Source organism: Diaporthe citri (genome assembly GCF_014595645.1).
Source record: "Diaporthe citri strain NFHF-8-4 chromosome Unknown scaffold_2, whole genome shotgun sequence".
Classification (NCBI taxonomy): Eukaryota; Fungi; Ascomycota; class Sordariomycetes; order Diaporthales; family Diaporthaceae; genus Diaporthe; species Diaporthe citri.
This window is the reverse complement of record NW_025064847.1, coordinates 1814943-1837928: the sequence shown is the minus strand read 5'-3', so window position 1 is coordinate 1837928 and position 22986 is coordinate 1814943. Positions and strand designations below refer to the sequence as shown.

General features: G+C 55.2%; 9 protein-coding genes across 9 annotated transcripts; 5 read left to right on the top strand and 4 right to left on the bottom strand.

Annotated features, from left to right (window-relative positions):
• Positions 1-267: 267 nt before the first annotated feature.
• INS49_006138 (uncharacterized protein) lies at positions 268-1389 on the bottom strand (the record flags this gene model as incomplete). Its single annotated transcript, XM_043166913.1, has 2 exons — positions 268-1273; positions 1334-1389. 2 exons carry the CDS (start codon positions 1387-1389, stop codon positions 268-270), a joined length of 1062 nt encoding a protein of 353 aa, XP_043028057.1.
• A 582-nt stretch (positions 1390-1971) lies between these two features.
• INS49_006137 (uncharacterized protein) lies at positions 1972-2627 on the top strand (the record flags this gene model as incomplete). The annotated part of the gene is made up of 3 exons (XM_043166912.1): positions 1972-2019; positions 2098-2229; positions 2343-2627. The coding sequence occupies 3 exons, from the start codon at positions 1972-1974 to the stop codon at positions 2625-2627; spliced, it is 465 nt and encodes a 154-aa protein (XP_043028056.1).
• Positions 2628-3721: 1094 nt separating this feature from the next.
• INS49_006136 (uncharacterized protein) lies at positions 3722-7276 on the top strand (the record flags this gene model as incomplete). Its single annotated transcript, XM_043166911.1, has 1 exon — positions 3722-7276. One exon carries the CDS (start codon positions 3722-3724, stop codon positions 7274-7276), a length of 3555 nt encoding a protein of 1184 aa, XP_043028055.1.
• A 583-nt stretch (positions 7277-7859) lies between these two features.
• Positions 7860-8606, bottom strand: INS49_006135 (uncharacterized protein; the record flags this gene model as incomplete). The annotated part of the gene is made up of 4 exons (XM_043166910.1): positions 7860-8011; positions 8089-8249; positions 8382-8454; positions 8537-8606. The coding sequence occupies 4 exons, from the start codon at positions 8604-8606 to the stop codon at positions 7860-7862; spliced, it is 456 nt and encodes a 151-aa protein (XP_043028054.1).
• A 357-nt stretch (positions 8607-8963) lies between these two features.
• On the top strand, positions 8964-10562 carry INS49_006134 (uncharacterized protein; the record flags this gene model as incomplete). The annotated part of the gene is made up of 4 exons (XM_043166909.1): positions 8964-8974; positions 9570-9681; positions 9877-10043; positions 10103-10562. 4 exons carry the CDS (start codon positions 8964-8966, stop codon positions 10560-10562), a joined length of 750 nt encoding a protein of 249 aa, XP_043028053.1.
• Positions 10563-10904: 342 nt separating this feature from the next.
• INS49_006133 (uncharacterized protein) lies at positions 10905-11766 on the bottom strand (the record flags this gene model as incomplete). Its single annotated transcript, XM_043166908.1, has 2 exons — positions 10905-11315; positions 11377-11766. The coding sequence occupies 2 exons, from the start codon at positions 11764-11766 to the stop codon at positions 10905-10907; spliced, it is 801 nt and encodes a 266-aa protein (XP_043028052.1).
• A 1496-nt stretch (positions 11767-13262) lies between these two features.
• On the top strand, positions 13263-15016 carry INS49_006132 (uncharacterized protein; the record flags this gene model as incomplete). Its single annotated transcript, XM_043166907.1, has 3 exons — positions 13263-14269; positions 14349-14769; positions 14834-15016. 3 exons carry the CDS (start codon positions 13263-13265, stop codon positions 15014-15016), a joined length of 1611 nt encoding a protein of 536 aa, XP_043028051.1.
• A 2202-nt stretch (positions 15017-17218) lies between these two features.
• Positions 17219-18611, top strand: INS49_006131 (uncharacterized protein; the record flags this gene model as incomplete). The annotated part of the gene is made up of 4 exons (XM_043166906.1): positions 17219-17380; positions 17434-17515; positions 17752-17964; positions 18022-18611. The coding sequence occupies 4 exons, from the start codon at positions 17219-17221 to the stop codon at positions 18609-18611; spliced, it is 1047 nt and encodes a 348-aa protein (XP_043028050.1).
• Positions 18612-19348: 737 nt separating this feature from the next.
• INS49_006130 (uncharacterized protein) lies at positions 19349-19928 on the bottom strand (the record flags this gene model as incomplete). The annotated part of the gene is made up of 2 exons (XM_043166905.1): positions 19349-19558; positions 19641-19928. 2 exons carry the CDS (start codon positions 19926-19928, stop codon positions 19349-19351), a joined length of 498 nt encoding a protein of 165 aa, XP_043028049.1.
• Positions 19929-22986: the final 3058 nt, after the last annotated feature.

Below are 22986 nucleotides of genomic sequence, written 5' to 3'. Positions count from 1 at the left end.
CAGTGGCGTGCGCGACATTTCGTTGTATCGAGAGGTACCGATAGTGCTGCAAATCCCCAGTTTCGTCGCTTTCGTGGTGGGCCAATGTAGTTTCCGAGGTGCGGATGGGGGGATGGTGTCAGTTGTCGTGCTTAGGTCGCCATTCTTGGCGTTGCCGGGGGTGGGGGTCCCTGTCCTCTGCTCCAGATGCCGACTGAATGGGAATGCTACCCATTATCATGTAATTTCTTTGGTGATTTCTTTCCTGTTCTTTCCGGGCCTGTTCTTCTAAAACTCCAATGGGGCTGAGAGGGGGACAGGCAATCGGCGGCGAAGTCTCGTCACTATCTCCATGTAATTCGCCTCATTGTCATCCGTGATGATGCCATGCCTCACAAAAAAGTCCACCATCACCATGGCCGTATTAGCTTTGAACTCCCCGTTGAAAATTGCATTTTTGACGGTCTGCACATCCCACAGGTAGAACTGCTCGACCTCGTCGTCCCTCGGCTTCGGCACCATCGTCTCCGCCTGTTGTGCTGGCACCTCGAGATCATAGACGTAAATAACGTCAGAAACGCAGAGTCCTGTATCATAGCCACCGACAGCAGCCTGTTGATCCTGTCCTCCTCCACTTCCAGTCTGAGTGACATAGGTCACCACGCCGACGGCCTTGACATGCTTGCTCACAAAGTCCTCGGGTAGGGACGCCTCCTCGTCCGACTCGTGGACGATACACTCCAGCGGCGACTCCTCGGCTTTCGTGCCTCCCGCGACGGTGTTGTCAAGCTTTCCTGGGTATGTGGCCAGGTGACGGCTTCGGCGAGGGACCCAGATCTTGATCTCGCCCGTCTCCTTCGACTTGACAAACACTGTCATGTGTGAGCCACGATTCGCAATCCCGAACAGGGGAGCGGCTGAGCGCTGCATCTGGATCAGGCCATTCTTGCCTTGATAGTTCAAGGCGCCCATAATCCGAAAATTCTCGCCCTTGGGCTTCCTTCCGAGGGTCTTAGGGAAGAGACCTTGAGCTTGAGCAGCGTCGATGACCTGGGCGAGTGAGGCGTTGCATGCTGCTGCGGTGTCTGTTCCGTTGGACGTGTCAAGCAGCTGCACTGTTCGAGGGAGCTCGCCTGTCGTGCTCAGAACGAAGTCAGAGGTCCACGGAATTTGCACAACGACATTTGCTGGAATGAAGCCATGCGGTCTGGTGTCGTCAGGCAGAAGGAATGCGTAATAGTCCACCGAGAAGTCCGCAGTATGTGGCAGTTGCGGAATGTCCACGTGGGGGAAACTGCCAGGAATTAGCTGAACCGTTTAGTGAAAAGAAGATAGACTGCTGTGGGATGGTCACCTGTCAGTCTCGTTGATGATGTCCAAGAAGCTCTTGGGCGACTGAGCGGCCGCCATATTGGTTGTTTGTAGGCGTTGATTTCAGTTGGGACAGCACGCCCTGTTGGTGAGAAGCGGCGATACCTGAATCTCTCGAGCGAAGGAGGCCTGCGGTCTCGATTTGCGCAAGTCTGTGAATTGGAGTTCAATCTCAATAGGAGGAAATCGGTGTGTTGCAGCCCGGCACATGCCAGAGGACCGCGAGATGCGTGGTACAAACACTCTCAGAGCATCTCAGCATTTTGGGTCGATTTCAGGGTGCAAAACCCTGACAGGGTCAGCTCACGGGACCCCCCGCCCAACAACCCCCCCAAGAAGATGTGTAAGAACATGTCCAATTTGGGCTAAAGGCCGGCAGCCGCGGGTACTGGGCACTACTAATAAACGGAGACGTCAATGACAACCTTGACGGTCAGCAAGGAGTGAAACCATCCGCAAGATCCGAGATCCGGTTCCCTCACCAAACGAACCGCCGAACCGAGAGCAGCTGAATTTCTCCCGCATCTTATACCAAGAGAGAGACGTATTCGAAAGGACTTGGACTTGCATCGATCTTCGCCTTACAGCTAGATAACTCCATTCTCAGGCACAGTGAACAAGATGGCGTCCCTCTTCGACCTGACCAAGCCACACCTGGCTTACTATTCCGTGAGTTCGGTCATCGCCCCTCACTTGTTTCCTTCAGGTGACAAGAGGGCCAAGTGATTCTGACGACAAATTTCCAAGGTGCCCGCGGCTTTCACGCTGGTGATGGTGCCGCATGCCTACGCGATGTTCGCATCTGGGAAGAATTTTGACGTCGCAAACCCCCGCTCGACGGTAGACACATGCAACAAGGACACTACTATGGACAAGAGGGTATGTCACATACTCACAGATGAAAAGCTGCTTTCCTCAGACCTTCCCTGCTCCCAGGCTCCCCGCACCCAGCATACAGTGTCACAGCACACGTTACTCACCAGACACGACAGAAAGCCCAGCGCATCCAGCGGGCCGAGGCAGCAATGGCCAACGGCTTCGAGACTCTTGGGATGTACTCGGCCGGGATCGTGGCCGCTGTTGTCGCAGGCGTCCCGGCGGAGACGCTGAATTACTTGAGCGTGGCGTATTTAACCTCACGAGTGGGCTATAACACAGTCTACATCTGGTTGCAGGACAACAGGAAGCTAGCGCCTCTGAGGAGCGCGTGCTGGAACGCAAGCATCGGTATCATTGCCGCTCTCTGGATCAAGGCTGGGAACAAGGCTGCTTCTTAGTGGGCACGTGAAACGTAGGGAACATCGATAGGTTTAACGGACAGTATTTGTTGTTGTGATTGATCTTTCGCAGGTGCCTTCACAGACATGAACACGTTGGAGTGAGGGGCCGGCGCCATGGACTGCGTCTGATGAAAGAATGACAGATGATCAGTTGGGTGTAATCGCTACCATCCCCCGGGCGATCGTGATAAATCTTTCTCGTGGAATTATCTGATACAAACCTTCTGATTCAAACCTCGTAGCAGGTGTTCATGCGATATGAACTTGGGCGGGCGTAGACACCAAGGGAGCTCGTGGATTAACATGCTTTTGCCAAGCTCGACCGATTTCAAGCGGTAGTGTAGATGGATGGATATCTTCGTTCCCCTGTCTCCTCCATTCTGATCAAAATCCTGCTCCCCTCGCTATGAGCTTTCAAGGTCCATTGTTAATGGGGTGGGAAGTTTCTAGGGTGCATTGGCTTGGTTGGCATGTATACCGTTTCGTTGGTCGATTACCGATGAGTACCAAGCAATACGGGTGGGCACATGGACCGTTTCGTTGTCTGCAATGTGCTGTACAGCGGGATCTCTCTCTACCTAGGTTTAATAAGTGTAGAACAGTTGCTCAGTTTGGCGGTAGTCATCATATCTGAACGGGTGGTTTTAGAATACCATCAAAACGAATAAGATGAATAATGCCATTCATTGCAACCCATTGCCACTTTCAACGAGTGCACGTGTGGTTCGCGGCTGAGACGCGACCCTTCAAGTACGTCATTGCCGAACGCTTGGCCGATTTGGGATTTAGTCATGCCGCCTTCTTCCGTCACAAGCGGCGGACGACTTGGAGGCAAAAAGTTCACAGGCTCGATCTCACCATCGCTGCCTAGTCCTTCGTGCTGAAGAACTAGGAGCGTTCTTCTCACGAGTCAAACCTTCTGTTTTGGACTCATCACTGTTTCTTTTTGCATCTTCCGTTCGTCTCAGCCTTCCCGGCTTCGTCTTGGGCGCCTTCCCGGTGACAATCGATCGCTTCTGGACCCGAACCCTTCTGTCAGATCCTCCTCACACTTCCTCTTTCATGAACTGAGTACACAGGCTGCACTCGTCATGGCCTCGCAAGACGGCGATCAAGTCACCAGCTCGCCTCCGGTCGACTTGCACACAACCGATGCGAATGATGGAGAAAAGTCGGTGGCTTTCGCTGACGTGCAGGCCACCCAGTCCGACCGAGATGGGACGCCCCCCGATGCGCCCGAGGACCTTGACGAAGAGTCGGCCCTGAAGAGCCTCAGCGCAAACGTCCGCGATCAAGAAGACCTCGAGCGCGACATCTCGCACCAAGCAAGTCTTGCGCTGATCGAAGCCGAGGACGCCAAGGACAAGAACCGTATTGCCAGGGCTGAAGCTACCAAGTCAAAACTCCTGACTAGGAAGCAGGATCAACAACAGAAGCTGCGGAGAGCCTGGGGAAATACGCCCTTGAAAGAAAAGATCCAGCAAGAGATTGCTCGCATCGATGCCGAGATCGAGCTGGTTGACAAGGACATTGCGGATTTCAACGCCCGAATCGAAGAGAGACAGCAAGCTGGCGAAGAAGATGAAGGTGCGGCCGCTGCATCGAAAGGCAAGTTGCCTGGTGAAACTCAAAGGGAGTACCTGATTCGCACTGGCAAGATCACGCCTTTTGCAAAGATTGGTGGCCCGAGGCCAGATGGTGTACAGGGTGAACTCGCCGATGCTATCATCGATGCCGAAGACGAGGCCGTCGCCGAGGAACTGGAATTGGAGCAAGCAGCCGACCAGCCGCGGTCCCACCGCAATCTGCGGCTCCCAGGCTTCGCCGAAGAGGAAGAGGATGCATCTGCGGCCATCGTCGAGAACGAGTTTTCCCTTCGTCCCCGTAAGAAGCGGAAGGTCCAAGTTGACGCTGCTTCATCTGATGAGTTCGAACCAAGTATTGCCTCCGCTGCCTCGCCTGGATCTCTCTCCGAGGTCGGCTCCGAGGAGTATGATATGACCGACCTCACTCGCACTACCCCTAGAAAAACGCCCAAGAGCTCTCGGAGTAACGAAAAGGCTGTTGATTTAAGCAAATTTGACGATGGTGACGAATCGGCCTACCAGACGCGCCTCTCTGACTGGGTCGAGCGCAGAAGTCGAGCTCGGAGACGTAGGCAAGAGAACAATGGGCTCCCAGCGGACAGTGATGCTGAGGAATGGTTCAAGCCCTCGCCCGACCAGCCTGACCACCACCTTGAGAATGGCCTCAAGCTACCCGGCGACATTTACCCGTCGCTGTTTGATTACCAAAAGACGGGTGTGCAATGGCTTGCGGAACTCTACGCCCAGAAGGTCGGAGGAATTGTCGGCGACGAAATGGGGTTGGGAAAGACTATCCAGCTGATTTCTTTTGTCGCTGCCTTGCATTACAGCAAGAAACTCACAAAGCCGGTTCTCGTCGTGGCTCCAGCAACTGTGCTCCAGCAGTGGGTCAGCGAGTTCCATCGGTGGTGGCCAGCTCTCCGAGTGTCCATCCTGCATTCTTCCGGCAGTGGTATGCTCAATCTTGGAAGAGAGGCGCGCTTCGAAGACGAGGAGATGTGGGAGGATGCTGCTCAGCCGAGGAAATCGAGCAACGCTGCAAAAAAGATTGTGGATCGAGTGGTCAAGGATGGCCATGTTCTAGTCACCACATATGCTGGTCTCCAGACTTATGGTGATGTGCTGATTCCCGTTGAATGGGACTACGCTGTGTTGGATGAAGGACACAAAATTCGAAACCCGAATACCTACATCACCATATGCTGCAAGGAGCTGCGCACGCCCAACCGGATCATCCTCTCGGGCACTCCTATGCAGAACAATTTGATCGAGCTTTGGTCTCTTTTCGACTTCATCAACCCCATGCGCCTCGGCTCGCTTGTAGCCTTCCGGAACCAATTTGAGATTCCAATCAAGCTAGGTGGTTATGCCAACGCGACGAATCTTCAGGTTATGACAGCACAAAAGTGCGCAGAGACCTTGAAGGACACAATCAGTCCTTACCTGCTGCAGCGCACAAAGAAGGACGTGGCGGCAGACCTTCCCAAGAAGCAGGAGCAGGTCTTGTTCTGCAAGCTGACCGCCGTCCAACGTGATGCATACGAGCAGTTCCTAAGGTCTGACGAGATGAATGCCATCCTCAACCACACACGCAAGTCACTTTTCGGCATTGACCAACTGAGGAAGATATGCAACCATCCAGACCTACTGTTTCCACATCGAAAGAATAGAACAGATTACAAATGGGGCTCAGCGCGTCAATCGGGCAAGATGCAGGTCGTCAAAAAGCTTGTGCACTTGTGGAAGCGCTTTGGTCACAAGATCCTGCTTTTCAGCCAGGGTGTCCAGATGCTCGATATTCTGGAGGCGTTTGTCAGGCGGCAAGATGACATCAACTTCCTTCGCATGGATGGAAAGACCCCGGTGAAGGAGCGACAGAAACTTGTTGACAAATTCAACAATGATCCCAACATTCATCTGTTCCTCCTCACTACCAAAGTCGGCGGCTTGGGTGTCAACCTCACCGGTGCCAGTAGGGTCATCATCTACGATCCAGACTGGAACCCCTCCACCGATGTACAGGCCCGGGAGAGGGCCTGGCGATTGGGACAGAAGAAGGAGGTCACCATCTTCCGTTTGATGACGGCCGGCACCATTGAGGAGAAGATCTACCACCGGCAGATCTTCAAACAATTTCTTGCGAACAAGGTCCTTAAGGACCCGAAGCAGCGCACGACGCTGAACCTCAGTGACATGCATGATCTGTTCACTCTCGACACGGACCATGGTGGTGCTACAGAGACGAGCCGGCTCTTCCAAGGCAGCGAAGTCGCGGCCGGTATCGCGCCGAAGCCCAAGATAGCGCCTGGGAACGCGAACTATGACCTCGAAGACCAGCATGCCAGAATGGCGGCGAATATGGCGACAGCGGTTAATGAAGAGGGCGAGGATGATAAGCTGCGAGAGATCGAAGGTGTGGCCGGAGTGGAAGAGTTCAAGGAGGCCGAGGAAAGCAACTCTGGTGACGAGGACCGCATCATGGCCGGAATCTTCGCGCGTGGAGTTCACGAGGCCCTGGAGCATGACGAGATTGTCAACGGAAAGAAGACAGTGAAGGCCGACCGCAACATTCTCGAGCGCGAGGCGAACCGTGTTGCTGCCGAGGCAGCTGACCACCTGCGTCGGTCCCGGGAGCAGGCCCGCAACGTGCCCATTGGCACCGTCACCTGGACCGGCGAGCATGGCCAAGCTGGCGCGCCGCGCCTGCCGAACGTCAACCGTGGGCGAGGAGGGCCCAGCTCGGCCGGGGTTCTGGCTGGTATCCGTGACCGCCAGGGTCTCGGAGGTGGAGGCAGCGGCAGTGCGGGCAGCTCTCGCTCGGCCACTCCGCCGACCAACGGCCGATACGGGGTGAAGGAGTTCAAGGAGATGATCCCGGCCTTTGTCCGACGCCATGGAGGCAAGTGCCCATCTAAGGTGCTGGTGGACCACTTCAACCCATACTGTCATACGAAGAAGGCAACGGAGGCGTTCAAGGCGGCGCTGAATGCGGTGGCGAGGATGGAGCAGGCGGGCAGCACGATGAGAGGCATCTGGACCTTGAGACCGGAATATAAGTGAGCTCGACGTGATGACTTGAGGAAGTTCAAGATCGATTTGATTTTCTTTTCTTCTGCGATGATTATCTGAAGCGAGGCGTTATCAGGATAATTGGAAGATACCGAGGTGGCTCACTGAGAGAGGTCTCGAACAGATTCCAAAAGGATTAGACTGCTTGATACCTGAGGACATTTAAATCCAGATGCGTTTCTGATGGCCCACATTTCAGCAGACTCAAACTGCATCGTCTGCCCTGCTTTGAAGTTTTGTGATCCATGTCAGAACAGGGCAACAGTACTTGATGGCATGCCGTCTTGCTCTGATTGCATGTCTAGTCTCGTATTCACATCGTTTAATCATCGGACACGGTTCACAAAGAAGTTGAAAATGGGTCCAAGTGCTTTGACTTGTTCTTTATTGGTGTAGCTGTGCCACAAGCATCATGTGACAAACCTCCCTAGAGAGGCTGTAGATAATGGAGACCAGGCGCAAGCCGTTCTCCTCGTAACTGTCAACGCCACAGTGTAACCCATATGCAGTAACCACCCAATCCCTGAATTTTCCTTGCCAGTCCGTCCAGGAGAGAAAACAAGGTGCCGGGCGCTCAGAGACGACGACCACGGCGACCACCCTTTCTGCGGGTAGAGTCGGAGGGAGTGGGGGTGACGTCCTCGATACGGCCGATCTTCATGCCGGAACGGGCCAGGGCTCGGAGAGCAGACTGGGCACCGGGGCCGGGGGTCTTGGTCGCGTTACCTGTGTTATTGATGTCAGCGGATTACGATCACAGAGCGGAGGGCGACTGGACAAGCCACATGGCTATCAAAACATACCTCCGGTAGCACGGATCTTGATGTGCAGGGCGGTGATGCCGAGCTCCTTGCAGCGGGTGGCGACGTCCTGGGCAGCCAACATGGCGGCGTAGGGGGAGGACTCGTCACGGTCGGCCTTGACCTTCATACCACCGGTGACACGGCAGATGGTCTCACGGCCACTGGAATCACCCAGAATGTTAGCCGCAGCTCGAACCATCTGAAGGTCTCAAATTTTGTGTTCAAATATTGTGCCCTTCCGGCAATGTGCTGTCTCGTGGACATGCGGGCGCTTTCTTCAAGGGCTGACGAACCTGAGATCGGTGACGTGGACGAAGGTGTCGTTGAAGGAGGCGAAGATACGGGCAACGCCGAAGACGAGTTCACCTGTGGAAATGGAGGGGCTCGTCAGTCACGGAAACACTCGCGCGGGATGCTGCGCTTGCTGCGCTCGAAGGGGTCGGCTTACCCTCGCGGACCTGAGGTCCGAGAGAGATGTTCTCTTGCGCAGGGCGCACGGTCTTTCCCTTGGGAGGCATGTTGAGCTTGATTGATGGTGGACTGGGTCGTTGACAGTTAATGCGTGTGAAGACGAAGAATCAGTCAAGTCGAGGACGAGATCGCGAAATGGCTGAGCTTTGCAGGACCGGGTGTGTGCAAAATTCAGGCTGTGGCCCGCGGGCGGTGAGCGAAAGACGCCCCACTTCTGGCAGCCTGTCCACCAATCAGGAGTCAGTCCACAAAATCCGGTGCTGCGGAGTTTTCAAAATCTCCCCATCGCTAAAGCACGCCCTTTTTTCCTTTTCTCTGTAGCTCTGGGACGAACTTCCACCGCCCAACGACATTCATTCGACAACCCATCTTCCAAAGGACAGTTGACGACACCGACCTTCAAGATGCCTGCGACGTATGTTTGAATCCCGCGATGAGGCTGGCATCGTCGTGCAGATGATGCCAGCTGCTACTTCTCCCCTCCCACCGCCTGGTACACGGAGCAACTATTGCGTGCGGATTGTCGTCGTCCTCTCCTGCTGGGAAAGCTTTTGCTCTGCGTGTCCCGCGACACCAGATCTGAGCAATTGCAGCCAGCTCGATCCTTCCTGCGCTTCTCCCTCTTTCCTACAGGCTTGAGACACAGCTTGTGGACTGAGAGATGTCCCGCGGGGTGTTGGAGTCGAAGGCCTGCAAAGGCCTTCTCTCTTAAATCCATTGCCGCAGAGTAGCATACCTCGCGAGCAGCGCACAGGCTGCTTGCAAGAGACTGCCAAACCGTGAGCATCATTTCTCGATCCCATTCGAGGTGTTGTCGGATGAGATTGCACCCGTCGTCTTCTGCAGCATGCACCTGCATCTGCGTTGACCTCCGGGCTCACCGATCAAAATCTGCAAGCGAGTTAGCCATGCAGAGAATGTCGCACTCGCAACAGTTCTCCACCGGCGCTCTCCTCCATACTTCATAGAAGTATGCCGGACTACGTACTAATCTGAAATCCGACGAATAGTTCCGTCCCCACCAACGACCAGATCCTGGTCCCCGAGACCCTCCTGAAGAAGCGCAAGTCGCAGGAGAAGGCTCGTGCTGAGAAGTCGGCCGAGATCGAGAAGAAGAAGAAGGTTAGTTGTTATCAATACGTTGGTGGAGGGGTTGGGAAGCGAAGTGATGCACAACATATATCCACGCTTCGACTAGACTACGGTCGATGATGTCCGCGAATTTACTGTCTTTCGGGTCTGATCGATGCAAGACAATCTTGGTGGTCAACATAGTTCTGGTTCTGGCAGACGATGCTAACCTTTTGGATTCAATAGGCCAACAAGGAGAAGCGCGGCGTCATCTTCAAGCGTGCTGAGAAGTACGTCCAGGAGTACCGCGATGCGGAGCGTGAGAAGATCCGCCTGGCTCGTGTTGCCAAGCAGAGCGGCGAGTTCTACGTCCCCGCTGAGGCCAAGTTGATCTTCATTGTCCGTATCAAGGGGTATGTTTTGCTGCCGTCCAACCCAACCTGGCTTCAGCCGTGACTGACAAGCCGTGCAGTATCAACAAGATCGCCCCCAAGCCCCGCAAGATCCTCCAGCTGCTCCGTCTGCTGCAGATCAACAACGGTGTCTTCGTCCGTGTCACCAAGGCCATCACTGAGATGATCAAGGTCATCGAGCCCTGGGTCGCCTACGGTTACCCCAACCTGAAGAGCGTCAAGGAGCTCATCTACAAGCGTGGATACGGAAAGGTCAACAAGCAGCGTGTCGCCCTTACCGACAACTCCATCATCGAGGAGAACCTCGGCAAGTACGGTATCATCTGTATCGAGGATCTGATCCACGAGATCTACACCGTCGGCCCCAACTTCAAGCAGGCCGCCAACTTCCTGTGGCCCTTCAAGCTCTCCAACCCCAACGGTGGTTTCCGCCCCCGCAAGTTCAAGCACTTCATCGAGGGTGGTGACCTGGGCAACCGTGAGGAGAACATCAACGCCCTCATCCGCCAGATGAACTAAGTCTGTTTGGTCGAGTTGATGGGTTTTTCGGTTGGGGTTTTCTACGGAATGGAATGGTACTCGGGCATGGATGCACGGCGTTAAATGAGAAAAAGTCTGCTTGCTTTCCGGAAGACTCAAATATTCCATCCTACACCCCCCTGTACCTTCTTGTGACTGGTCACCGTCTGTTGAGAACCATGCGTGGTAGCAAGGTCAAGTCATATAATACCGCCTTTCACTGCCTCTTTAATTCTGGGTCGTGATGTCGTCGGTGTTTGAAAATACTGGGAGAATTATATCTTTTCTTTTGTACACTGGCAGTGTCTGCCGTAGGAGTGGTCCTGTAGAAGTGGTGTCTGTCTACACCTTGATATCAAAGCTAGTACCGCACCCACAACTGCTCGTCGCCAGCGGGTTGTCCACAATCTTGAATTGAGACCCGATCAGCTCCATCGTGAAGTCCACCTTGCTCCCCTTGAGGAGGTCCAGCGACGGCTGGTCAAGTATGATCTTGGCGCCCGTGAGGTCGGCCTGCTGCCCCTCCTCTGGGGTGTACGTGAAGATGGTGTCGTCCTCGCGCACCTCGCCCGAGCCTGCGCCTTCGCCTGGATGTTCGCTCGCCTCGGCAGCCGCGGCGGGCTTGGTTGGGATCGACTCGGGGAGGGTGACGAGCGACATGAGGTACTGGAAGCCGTGGCAGCCGCCCGACTCGACCTGGATGCGCAGGGCGAGCTGCGGGTTGTTGTCCTTGGACATTATCTCGGTGAGGCGCTGGCGGGAGAGAGCGGGTCAGTAAATTGCACGTGGTGAACTGATGTGTGATCTAACAAACTTTTGCTGCCCGGGGCGTGATCTCCAGTGTCATGTCGTTGCCATCCTCATCCTGCTGCGGGTTGAACACCGCCTGGGTGTACCTCCTCCTTGCTGCGTGGGCTAACGGTTTCAATGTTGTGGAAGGCGCGGAGTTGGCGTGTAGCATCCCTCTGGGTATACTCCATCCAACAGTGTCTGAGAAGTTCCCATGCCCCGTGCCTGTCGACGTCGCTACTCGCCGGGCCTGGACGGAGCTGCTGTGGAGGGTCCTCCTGGAGATCGCGGAGCGACTCCGGGGCAGGAGGAATTCGAGGACGGGCTCGGAGCCTCGCTTTGGGGCGAGCTGAACGAACAGCTTGGCAGCTGATAGCGAGTTGGAACAACCCAGCGGCGACGCGAATGGAGCCATTGTATAGGTTTGCGGTTGAGGCCGTCGTGGCTGTTGAGTAAAGACCTCCGCCAAGCAGCTATTGCTCAGCAAAATTTCGAGTGATGTCAGTTGGGGCTCCCGGCCGACCGGCCCCAGCGATGACTAATCGTGGTGCGGCGACTGGCCGGCCATATTGGGCTCCACCCCTTTCCCTGTCTCTGGGCTGCATGTCTTAATGAATGGAGCCCTCCATCGAAATATGGACGACGTGTGCATGTGTACCTCGCTCATCTGGTTTATTTTAAGGAGTTTTGATGCACGTCAACCGCCAAAGAAGTTTCCCTCAAACCGTGTGGTTTTGCACTTGGATATCCATCCCCGGGAGTCCTGGTCGATTTGGATCATCAGCTCTCTGCTCAATGATTGACCTGGACAACGGCGGATCAATGATCTTCCTCGTGGCCATCAACCGGCCATCGTGATCGGAAAAGCGAACAGCCATCTCGGCCCCGGCACCGCCTCCTCTCCTAGAAACCGCTACTTTATTCCCGATTCGAACGCACTAGGCCCAAGCATCACCGGCTCCTCAGCTTGAGGGTACAACACCCCGTAAATCTGGGGTAATTCCCGCGAACCCGTCGCCTGATATGTTTCTATTTGTGGAGTCTGGTCATCTTCAAAGGGGCTGTCCTGCTGCAGTCCTTTGTTGCACTGCTGGGGAATAGGACCATCACGCCGCAGATCTGGTTATCGTGACGGAAATACGGACGTCGGGGCTACGCTCGTCCGGTAGGTCATTCACAGTCGAGAGTGCCCGTACACCAAAAGTGCCATGCGAAACGCTCAACGGTCATGGCCCACAACAGCTCGAAAAAGGCTAAGAGGAGAAAGCATGCTGGACCATCATCTCCATCGGTCGCCACTTTTGGCAACCGTTGACCAGCTCGCTCGACCCCTATGAATTCCCCGCATAAACGGCTCCAAGTATTCCCTGGGATGGCTGGGATGGACCAGTCAGAGTCGGCAGATATTTGGTTCGCCGAAGACTCGCCAAGTCGTGGCCACAACCTACACACTGACTTCAATACCGCCAGCGTGACACAAGCGCCGCGCAACTGCGGCGCAGAAACGTGGGCCCAAACGGCATGGTCCAACCGATGGCTGGGTCATCCACCAACTCGGAAGTATGTCTTGTCTGCTCAGGAGACCTCGGGAGCTTAGATCTTGGTTCCCCGCGAGCTACCGCCGGATCCAACGCACGATGGATCTGATATTCAGATTACTCCACGTTGACAAATATGTTGGTGGTGTTTTCGTTCCAGGGCAGGGGGTGGTCTCCTCCGGGACCTGGTTGCCATTGACGATACCTTGGCCTGGCGTCTCATCTTATAAGGGCCCAGAGGTGATCTCCCATATAATCAGGATTCCGACCCTTCTTAGCGGACACATAGACTCTCTCTCTGATTGCAATTCAACACTCTCCTCTCCAGTCCACTAGGTTCAACCCTTGGTTCAGTGCACAAACGTATGCAATAATGGCTGGCCCCATTGAGAGGCTTCAGACGGATAGTGGGACCATCTCGCCTACTCGGGCGTTTATCACAGGTCTCCTACCCTTTTTACTTCGGTGGTGGTTCATAACAATCCCCGGCTTGATCGTTGTGCGCGCGCTATACAGGAGATATGCTTCACCATTGCGAAAATACCCTGGCCCATGGCTGGCCTCGATGACGAGGCTATGGAAGGTGACCTCAACCGCCTCTACTCACACTCACCTCGAGCATATCGAGCTGCACAAGAAGTATGGACCCATCGTGCGAATTGCACCAAACGAGGTTTCCGTGTCGTCTCCCGAGGCTGCGCGCACGCTCCTGTCAGCAGGAAAGCGTTTCTACAAGACCAAGTTCTACGGTGTCTTCCCGCCGCCGGAGAACCCAGACATTTTCACCGAGTATCGCGAAGATGTCCACGCGCAGAAGAAGAAGGTCGCCAACGTGCCCTACAGTATGGCAGCAATGCAGCAGCTCAGCCCCTTCATCGACGATACAATCGAGGTGCTGATGCAGAAATTGGACTTGGCCGCGGGACCCGCCGGAGAAAAGACCAAGGACCTCTCCAACGGCCCAATCGTCGATCTCGGTAACTGGCTCCACTGGTTCGCCTTCGACGTCCTGGGCGAGGTGGCCTTCAGCCGGAGCTTTGGATTCCTGGAGCAGGGCCGAGACGTGGACGGCGCGATCCGCACTATCGATGATATGCAGCGGTACAATGGCATCGTGGGGCAGGTGCCATTCATGGACCACTTCCTAAGGAGGAATCCGCTGCGGAGCCTGATTCCGGGGCTGACGACCAAGGACGCACTCATCACTCGCATGGCGCTGGAGGAGCTCGAACGGAGGAAACCTTTCGATAAGGAGAGCGAGGGCAAGTGGAGGGGAGGTGATGGGCGGCAGGATCTGCTGGCCAGTCTGATCAAGGGTCATCTCAAGGACCCGGAGCGATTTGGGGAGGGTGATGTCTTTGCTGTCGCTCATGGTGCGATGTAGGTCTTGCCTCCTGTGGTCGTTTTCAGCTTACGATTCATGCACACTACAATTTCCCAGGTACTAACGCCGTCACAGCTTCGCCGGTTCCGACTCTACCGCCTCAACCATGCAGTCCTTCTTCTGGCAGATCCTCTCCGATCAGCGCGTCTACGCCCGCATCCAAGAGGAGATAAAGACGGCAGTCGCCGACGGCACCATCCCGGCCACAGGCAATGTCTCGTGGAACGAGGCCCAGAACCTTCCATACTTCCAGGCGTGCATGAAGGAGGCGATGCGCGTGCGCCCGGCCGTCGGGCTCAACATCGCGCGCCTTGTGCCCCCCGAGGGCGCCGAGGTGGACGGCCAGTCCTTCCCCGGCGGGGTGACCATCGCCGTGAACGGGTGGGTCCTGCACCGTGACAGGTCCACTTTCGGTGAAGACGCGGATGTCTACCGACCGGAGCGCTGGCTGGGCGACCCTGAGGAGGCGAAGAGGATGGAGAGGTACATGTTCCAGGTAAGAATCATCTCGGATGAGGTCCTCCTTTGAGGCGTGAATGAAGCTGACAGCTGTCGTGTAGTTCGGTGGCGGTAGCCATGTCTGCATCGGCCGCAACCTTGCCCTGCTCGAGATCAACAAGGTCTGCCCTCGGCTTCTGCGGGACTACCACTTTGAGCTCGTTAACCCAGGAAGGGAGTTGGAAGCTCACGCCACCTTTTTCGTTGTACAAGAGGGGTTGGAGGTGTTCATTTCGAAGAAATAGTGGGCTAGACTATCTGCGACCTTACGAGTGTCGATATTGATTTCTTAATACTGAGGTCGTTTCTTCGGTGGCTTGCTGGTTTTCTCTTCAGGGCGACAGCGGGTTAAGACACACATATTGCTGGCAACACGCGCGAGCGTTTGATGTACAGGGTGGTTTTGGTTTTGAGCTGGAAATGATACCATCAATTACCTAGGTTTCCAAATACTGCCACTTCCAAAATGTTCTCTTACTTGCCATCAAGCACCCATTACCTAGATGTGATGTTCTTGCTAAGCCCTCACTGGATCGTCCTGCTTCTCGCCGGTGCTCATGTTTGTGGTTGGCGAACACTTCAACTCCACATCTCTACGCCAGATCATTCGCCCTGCTTTTGGCATGTAGAAGTCTCCAAATACATGTGAAGTGTGATTTTCCAGTGTCTGGTGCACCGGGAGGATTTCTGTTGGTAGTGGGGTTCGTTCCACAGCGGTGTGACTCAGGCCTCGGCCGGCGTCTGCCTAGCCCAAGACCGCAGAGCTACCAGCCACCAACGGCCACCAACGACCACTTGACATGGTCTTTATAAGGAGCAGAAGAACAAGTTCTGTCAGCGAAGTAGCTCAAATAACTGGTTAAACATTACCAATAGATCTGAATTCTATCTCACTTGTCCTCGGACACTTCGCTTTTGGCCAGCCCCAGAACTCAGGGACGCTTGGGTTCGAGTCCACCACAACCAGGCTTTTGTTAGGCTTCTTTTTGTCTTTTTGTATTTAGTTTAATCAAGTGGCCTCTTCTCCGTTTACTAATTTCGTCTCATCTGTTCCTTCTGTGAGATATTTCATGGTGTTCCCTTTTCACTTGCCCAAGGCGCAAACTATGTTCTCCAGTCGGCGGCGATGAGATGTGATACAATGTAGCGCACGACTTCTCAGGCCTTATTGACCACAACAGGGAACCAGTTTCAAGTGGATGGACAGGGCAGCACTGAGCCTGCTGGAGACGTAGATACCGAATCCCATTTGACTGTCAAGAACATTCTTTCCGAAAGCGCTCGGTGGAATGACTGCTTGCAAAGTGCCCAGGTACTCCTGATCTTCATTTGTCCGTTGCGTTGTTTTCGAACCACGCAGTGCTTTTGCCCATCCAGACGTCAGTCGAATCCGTCTGCATGGCTACAGCATCAGTGCAATCACTTACACGTTGTACACAATGGCCTGGAAGTTGTGGAGACCGTGCCAGTAGAGGCCCAACCCCTGTAACTTCCTAATCTGGGTGCATGTTGAGCTCCTGCCCAATCGCACGCGCCCCGGCGACCAGCGGCAGGGGAAGCCATGGGGTTTCCTGTCAGCGCCAGTTCGTCTCAAGTTTGGCTTGGTCTTTTGGCAGGTAGCGCCCGTGGCGCTCTCCTGCTCCTGCTGTGCAACAACGAGGGTTTCGTCTTGCAGCCTCAACAGAAGGCCAGGCCGAGGGGCGCTATTGCTTGGCGTTTCCTTAACGCTCCTGCATCTTCCATCTCTTCCAGAGCCCAGGCCGACCGGCCTCAAATCTCGACCCATCGAACCAAGCATCAGCACAAACACAAGCACTTGTTCAAGCCCGAGAGGCCTTTGCGGCCAGGAAGGCCAGCCCCAATTGCATTTTCGCGCCCTCTTCATGCAGGCGCGGCCAAGCACTCAACCCAGGCGCCAAACGCAAAAGTATAGCACATGGCACCCATCCTTTCCGCCATCTGCCCCTCTTCTTTGGGTCCAGCAGTGCTGGCTCCGAACATGTTCGCCGAGGACCCAAGAGGCGTTGTTGATGGTCTCTCATTGTGGCCAAAGTGCGAAACCCACTGGAAACACCCTGCACCAAATCCAGGAGTGTGGCGGCAGCACTGCTTTGCATACTCGGGCGGTCGTGGTTGCCTCTGGAGATGCAGTTCTCTCTCTGTATTAGATTAGAAGGCGCACCTTCCCCCACGCCCACCTGGGCCAGAGAAGTCGCGATTCTCTGCCATGTTTTGACGAACAAGATTCCCTCCACTCTCTTTTTTTTGTTTACTTTCTTTTCCACTTCTCTTCGTTTCATCAGCTTTTCGGTTCTGCGAACTCCATTCTTTTCATCTTCGGTTCAAATTGCACATCCACAGCAGCACAACTCCGTCTCTGAGCATCGCATTACCAAGCATTCCTTGCATACACAATTTTTCTTCCACGAAGAATCATCGCCTTCAAAATGGTATCCCAGCTGATCTCGCTCCTCGCTTGTGCGGGCCTCGCCTCCACCAACCCGGTCATCTCGGTCAGGGCAGTCGCCTCCCTTGATGAGTCCGCCGTTGCTGAGGCTCAACAACGTGACCACACCGCCACGAGGGCCTCGTCCAACATCAACATCAAAGTATGTCCTGCTTTCCGGCCGTGTGTGGTTTCCGGGCTGACCGCCACCGACAGACTTCCGATGGCAAATGTCTCTCTGTCGACAAGCTCTCGGGTGACTTCCGGGCCAACTTGACCCCCATCAAAGTTGCCCAATGTGGGTCGGCTGACGGCCAGGGATGGGATATCATCACTGCTGGGAAGCACATTGCCACCCCCAGTCAATGCTCGTTGTGAGCACCACCACAGGCGCCTGTCTTAACTTCGACCCCCGCCGAGCTGCGGGTGACCAAGTCCTTCTCTTCTCTTGCGGCGGCAGAGCTGATGGAAGTTAGTCAACCCACCTCCCGTTTTGATCTTGACGAGCAGCATACTGACACTGAGACTCGGTAGGCGGCAATGAGACAAACTCTCAAATCTTCCCATTCAGCCAGCCAGAAGGTCCTCAGTCATTGCAGCCGCAGAACGCCCCAGGGCAGTGCCTGGCCGTCAAGGACAACACCCTGGACATTTCTGACTGCAGTTCCGGAGATTCAACACAAGAGTTTTCCTTCAGCACCCAACCAACTCGTGCCTCTGGCACTGCCGCAAGCAAGGTGCCTAGCAGTAAGTCTGAGGACCGAGGACCCTCTGCAGCGCCTAACTTTGCTAACGAGCTGACAGGCACCGGTGCTGCAGGTTCAGCCACGACTGCGACTGGTGTCGCAGGAGCCAACTCCACAGAGTCGGCTGCAGTCTCAGGCGCCGGCAACAAGATTGATCAGGCAGCGGCAGAAGAGGCCCAACAGCGTGATGACACAGCCGTGCGAGCCGTCAGCAACACCAAGATCCGTGCTCCCAATGGACAGTGTCTCTCGGTGGATCCTACAGCGGGCGACTTCAGGATGAATCTCATTCCTGTTGCCTTCACAGACTGCACCAGTCCTACCACTTGGGACCTGATTACTTCGGGCAAGCACAACGACGGCAGCGGTGGCGACGCCGCCCTGATTGTGAGCACCGCCACCCAGGGCTGCATCTCCTTTGACCCCCGGAGACAAGCTGGCGACCAAGTCACCTTGTTCTCCTGTGGCGGGAGAGCTGACGGGTCCGGCTTGACGAACCAGGGACAACTGTTTCCGTTTGCCGGGCAAAACAGCTTTGCGTTGACGCCGGTAAGCGAAGGCAACGAGACTTGTCTCATTCCTGGAAATGGAAGACTGGAAGCTGGACCTTGCCAGCAGCAGGAGAGTCTTTTTACTTTGGAATCGTGAAAATCGGCCATGAGAAGATGAAAATGGAGGTCTCCAAGACTTGTAGATACCATGGCGCTTGACTTCTTGTTCCTACCCCGTCAAGGATGACGGAGGTCCCTTTAGTCGATTCAGCAGCACCTATATATTCCTTTCAGTGTGCCCGTAAACAAGCTTCTGCTCTTTGCTAGACATGCTATTGTGTATAATGAAGGGCGATCCTCTTTGCTTGTGGAAGTCTCCATTGTGACCGATTTCCGATTGGAAGCATGCAAATCGGGCTGGGCAACAGCAGCACGCCGTGTCCGTCCTTGCATACGAAGAATCCGCCTCCCTTCTCTCATTTACACACACTCTCCCGCCAGGCCTCCTCCGCCCTGTTTTCCACCCCACACTCCGCCCTTCTTTTTTATTTTTATTTTCTGTATGAGTGTGTATACACATCTGAAAGAGCAGTCACTCATTTGATCACAAATTCAGAGAAACCCACAGTTCTGTCAACAGTCAGCGACAAGGCAATAAGAAGCTCAGCATTTTCAGGCTAAAGGAAAGGAATGCACACAGCCACTCATACGAGAGAAATTTTCACAACTACGTATGTTTAGGAGTTGTGTGAATAGACAGGCTCATTGCTTTCACCCGCCAGCATTACCGTCGCTTTCCTCTTTCTCTCAAAATTCTTCGAAAGCCAGCCGAACCACGGTACAGCAATGCCTGTGCTCATGCCCCAAGGGCCGCGCGAGCGCCATCAACGCCAGTCATCTCCGAGTTGCCGCCTCAAACGAAGTCTCCGAGGCGGCATCGCCGCCGATTTCTGCTTTGCCATGGCCATGGGGAGGCATCTTGGCAGAATCTTCGAAATTATCAACATCTGAGCCAGCGCGCGGGGAGTGTCTCTGGCCGGACGCCGACTGCCTGTGGTAAGATGCCTGACGCAGACGTTCTGACTCCCCTGAGGTCAGGTGGAGCTGCGCTCGGGGGTCAGCTTCAGATGCCATATCTTGTCCCTCGGGTGACTCTATGCTGCGAAATGGTGCGTTGGGAGCTCACATATAATTCTACGCCCATGGCGTGCAGAAAGAGCGCGACGAAGGCCGACGCCCCGCTGACGATGGAGATTGCGACGTTGATCTCTATCGGGAGGCCATAGTACTCTGCCTTGACCAGGACCTGCTGGTCTGGACTTCTGCCTGTGAAATAGGCCTCGCACTCGGGCCAGGAACTTTCGATCAAGAACTTAGGCAGGACGCCGTCGCTGTCGATCTGGGCACACGGTCGCATGGCTGCGTATCCTTGCCCGCTGACCGCGCGGCAGGCGATGTTTTGGACGATGCGCATTGTGACTATACTCGAAGCCTGTGATTCCCGTCAGTCAAATCTGTGCATATCTCAGACTTTCCCAGCTCATATAGGCCGAAAATTTGGAATCGGGAGAGGTGCCAGTGTCTTACTAAAACCCAGGCTCTCAACATCCACGCTCGGTGCTGATCGATCTGCAGCCTCTTGATATTGACCATAGCCAGCGTGAGGCATATGGTCACTGATACGCCCAGAAGCACATTTGCTGCCTGAAATGACACATCCCCTCCGAATGCGTTTCTCGTCACCATCAGCCCACCGACCACAGCGACTGCCATCAGCAATATAACGATATACCCGTTGATGCGGTGGAACACGACAGCTTTTCGCCGGACGATCGGCACGAACTGAAAGAATAACAGAAAGCAGCATGGTATTATACCGTATAGGTGCAACATCATGCCAATCTGCTCTCGCCCGCCGTTGAGGAAGAAGTAGCACTCCCCCGGTGCGGCATGGAAACTTGGCGTAAGTGACTTCGGCTTGCAAAAGACACCATAGTAGTCCAGATACGGAGCTCGAGTCAATGTAAAGCCCAGCAGGCCAAGGGCAAAAATGCACCAGAGAACGAAGTTATAACCATTCCGAAAACCGATGAGTCGGTGGAGTCTCTGCCAGGAGGCAGTGGCAGTCTTGAACACAGGGGTGTATTTAGAAGTCATCGCCATTATCACAAGGAGAGGCCGTCTGAGCTGCAGGGTCACGACTGTGTCACTCTCGGAGGGGTTGCCGAAGACCATGATTTATGAAGAGGCTCTTCTTGCAGAACGAGTAGAAGGTCGCTTAGGAAGCGAGTGTCTCGGTTTGATCGAGCGCCAGGTGGGAGTTGATCGCTCGGCTATAAATAAGGCGAGCCCGCCGCAGCCCTACTAGGCCAGAGTCATATTGACGGGAGCACATCGCACACCCGGCGGCCCAGGCGAAGACATGATAGCGTCACGGCGCCTGTCAGGATGAGCGGGATTCAGAAAGGTGCTTGGCGTGGGCCGTTGATAGATCCACGGACCATTTGCTGCCTTTAGGGTGCCTCAGCCGAAAGCGGTGTCTCGGTCGAACTGCGATCATCTTGTTGTCACCAACGTGGGCGTTGCCGAGGAGCATGAGCAGGCGTGGGCCAGGAGGCAGGTAACCGCCGCGGCGGGAGGCTAGGTTGGCCTGCGTCTCGCATCATCCATCGACCCTGGCCCGCCGTAGGTGGTGCGTGGTGCACGAGCGCGTGGCAGTCCGTAGGCGGTAGTCCGCCAGTCCGCAACCCGGACCAGTGGACCAGTGGACAGGCAGGATCCGGATGACTGAGGACGAGTCTCAACCGTCATCCTCGCTTCGGCCCGCCAATCGAATTCTCACCGCCTCGGGGCGCTGCTCGTCTGATGCTGGGCGCGACCCGTAGCCGGAGCTTGAGGAGCTCTCACGCAGACCGATCACTCTCGACAACCGCCCTGCTGAGGCTCGGTCCTCCATGCGGTATAGGAGGGGGGATCCTGTCGTGATAGGCCCGCCGTTGCTGGGGCTTGGCCCCTGCGAGAGTTGAGGCGTTCGGAATGAGACATGCATTTCGGAAGAGCCTTTCAAGCGGGAAGCGACGTCGAGCCTCCCGATCCTGGTCGCGCAGCGGGAGAAAAGCTCGGGTAAGACAGTCACTTTTGGGCAACGACAATGCGGGCCAAGGTTATGGGTATTCTAGCCGAGCAAATGGAGGAGGCTTCTTCTGCCACCTTGGCACGGATAGCAGCCACGGATGAGCTCCACGGGCCAGACCTGTGATATGTGATGGGTCATTCTCGGCACAGAGGCTTGTTTGTTGGCTCGTCGAGACTGACGATGAGGCTGGCCTTGAGATGAGCCCGTTTGCCGTCTGCAGAACGACATGACCTCTCCCTTGCTAGGAGGGAAAGCAAACCTGTGAACACGAGGTCAAAGGCCGCATTTGGAAGATATCGTGGGACGTAACGAGGATCGTTCGTGCAGAAGGCGTTCGGATTTCCGCCACATTTCCCATCTCGCCAAAGCACCATCGAAGCTCCACCGAGCAAATTCGCCGACATATGAGAAGATAGCTCTTCACAGTCCACGAGACAGAGGGTGAATGGCCGAGGTGTTCGGCGGTCATCTTTCGCTTAGCCCAATGCTGCGTTGAAGCAATAGGATTGTCAATATCTCGGCCCGGTGCACATGTGATTGGGTAGGTCGTCCTCAGAGGCTGGGACAGGAATCTGTCAATGCCGAGCTGTCCCACCGCTTGGCAGTTCAATATTGCAAACCATGTCGATTTGGCAGACCCACCAGGAGATCTTGGTTCATGGCCCGGCATGTCTAGATGTAAGCCTTTCTGGAGCGTGAACTAAGAGGTCTTGCTTGCGCTCAAGATTGACGGACGGACTACGGCAGTCATGCTGAACGCCAAGTCGGGACGTTGGAACCGGAGCCCACCAGGACAAGGAGCAGGCACAGTGGCTGGGCAATCCTTAATTCAACGTCGTTCATCGCGTCTTGGGTGCTGATGACTAAGAAACGGGACCCTTGGTTCAAGCGAAGCTTTTCCCACGGTGCACCTCCCGGGGTCCACCACCTCCACTTCCCACGCGACCCCTAGCTTGACTCCGATTTTCGCGATGGAGACGACTCACGACCTGAACTGCACAACACACATGCGTCGATTGCTGCAGCTCCAGAGTCTGGCGAATCTCGCGATGGAACCTCCCGTTGGTCCCAGGCCCGCCAATACGAGAGTCTCCGCAGCTGTGAGGCCAGGGGGCTGAATTGGGGTTATTTTAGGATTGCGGGTTTGGGGACCCTGCAGAAATCCGTGGATCCTTGCTCCTACTAACTGACACCTTATTTCCCGTTCACATGCATGCTCACCCTCAGCTGCTCATCCTCCGTCCTGTGCTGGAAAGCATCGGTGCTCTTGAATTTCCTTGCCCAAGAGCTCCAGATCATCGCACACATGCTTCCGGGCGTGGCTTTCCGGTGCCGCCCATCAGCTTATCCCATCGAGTAGATAGCAGCTCTGGCCGTCCTGTCACGGACAACGACA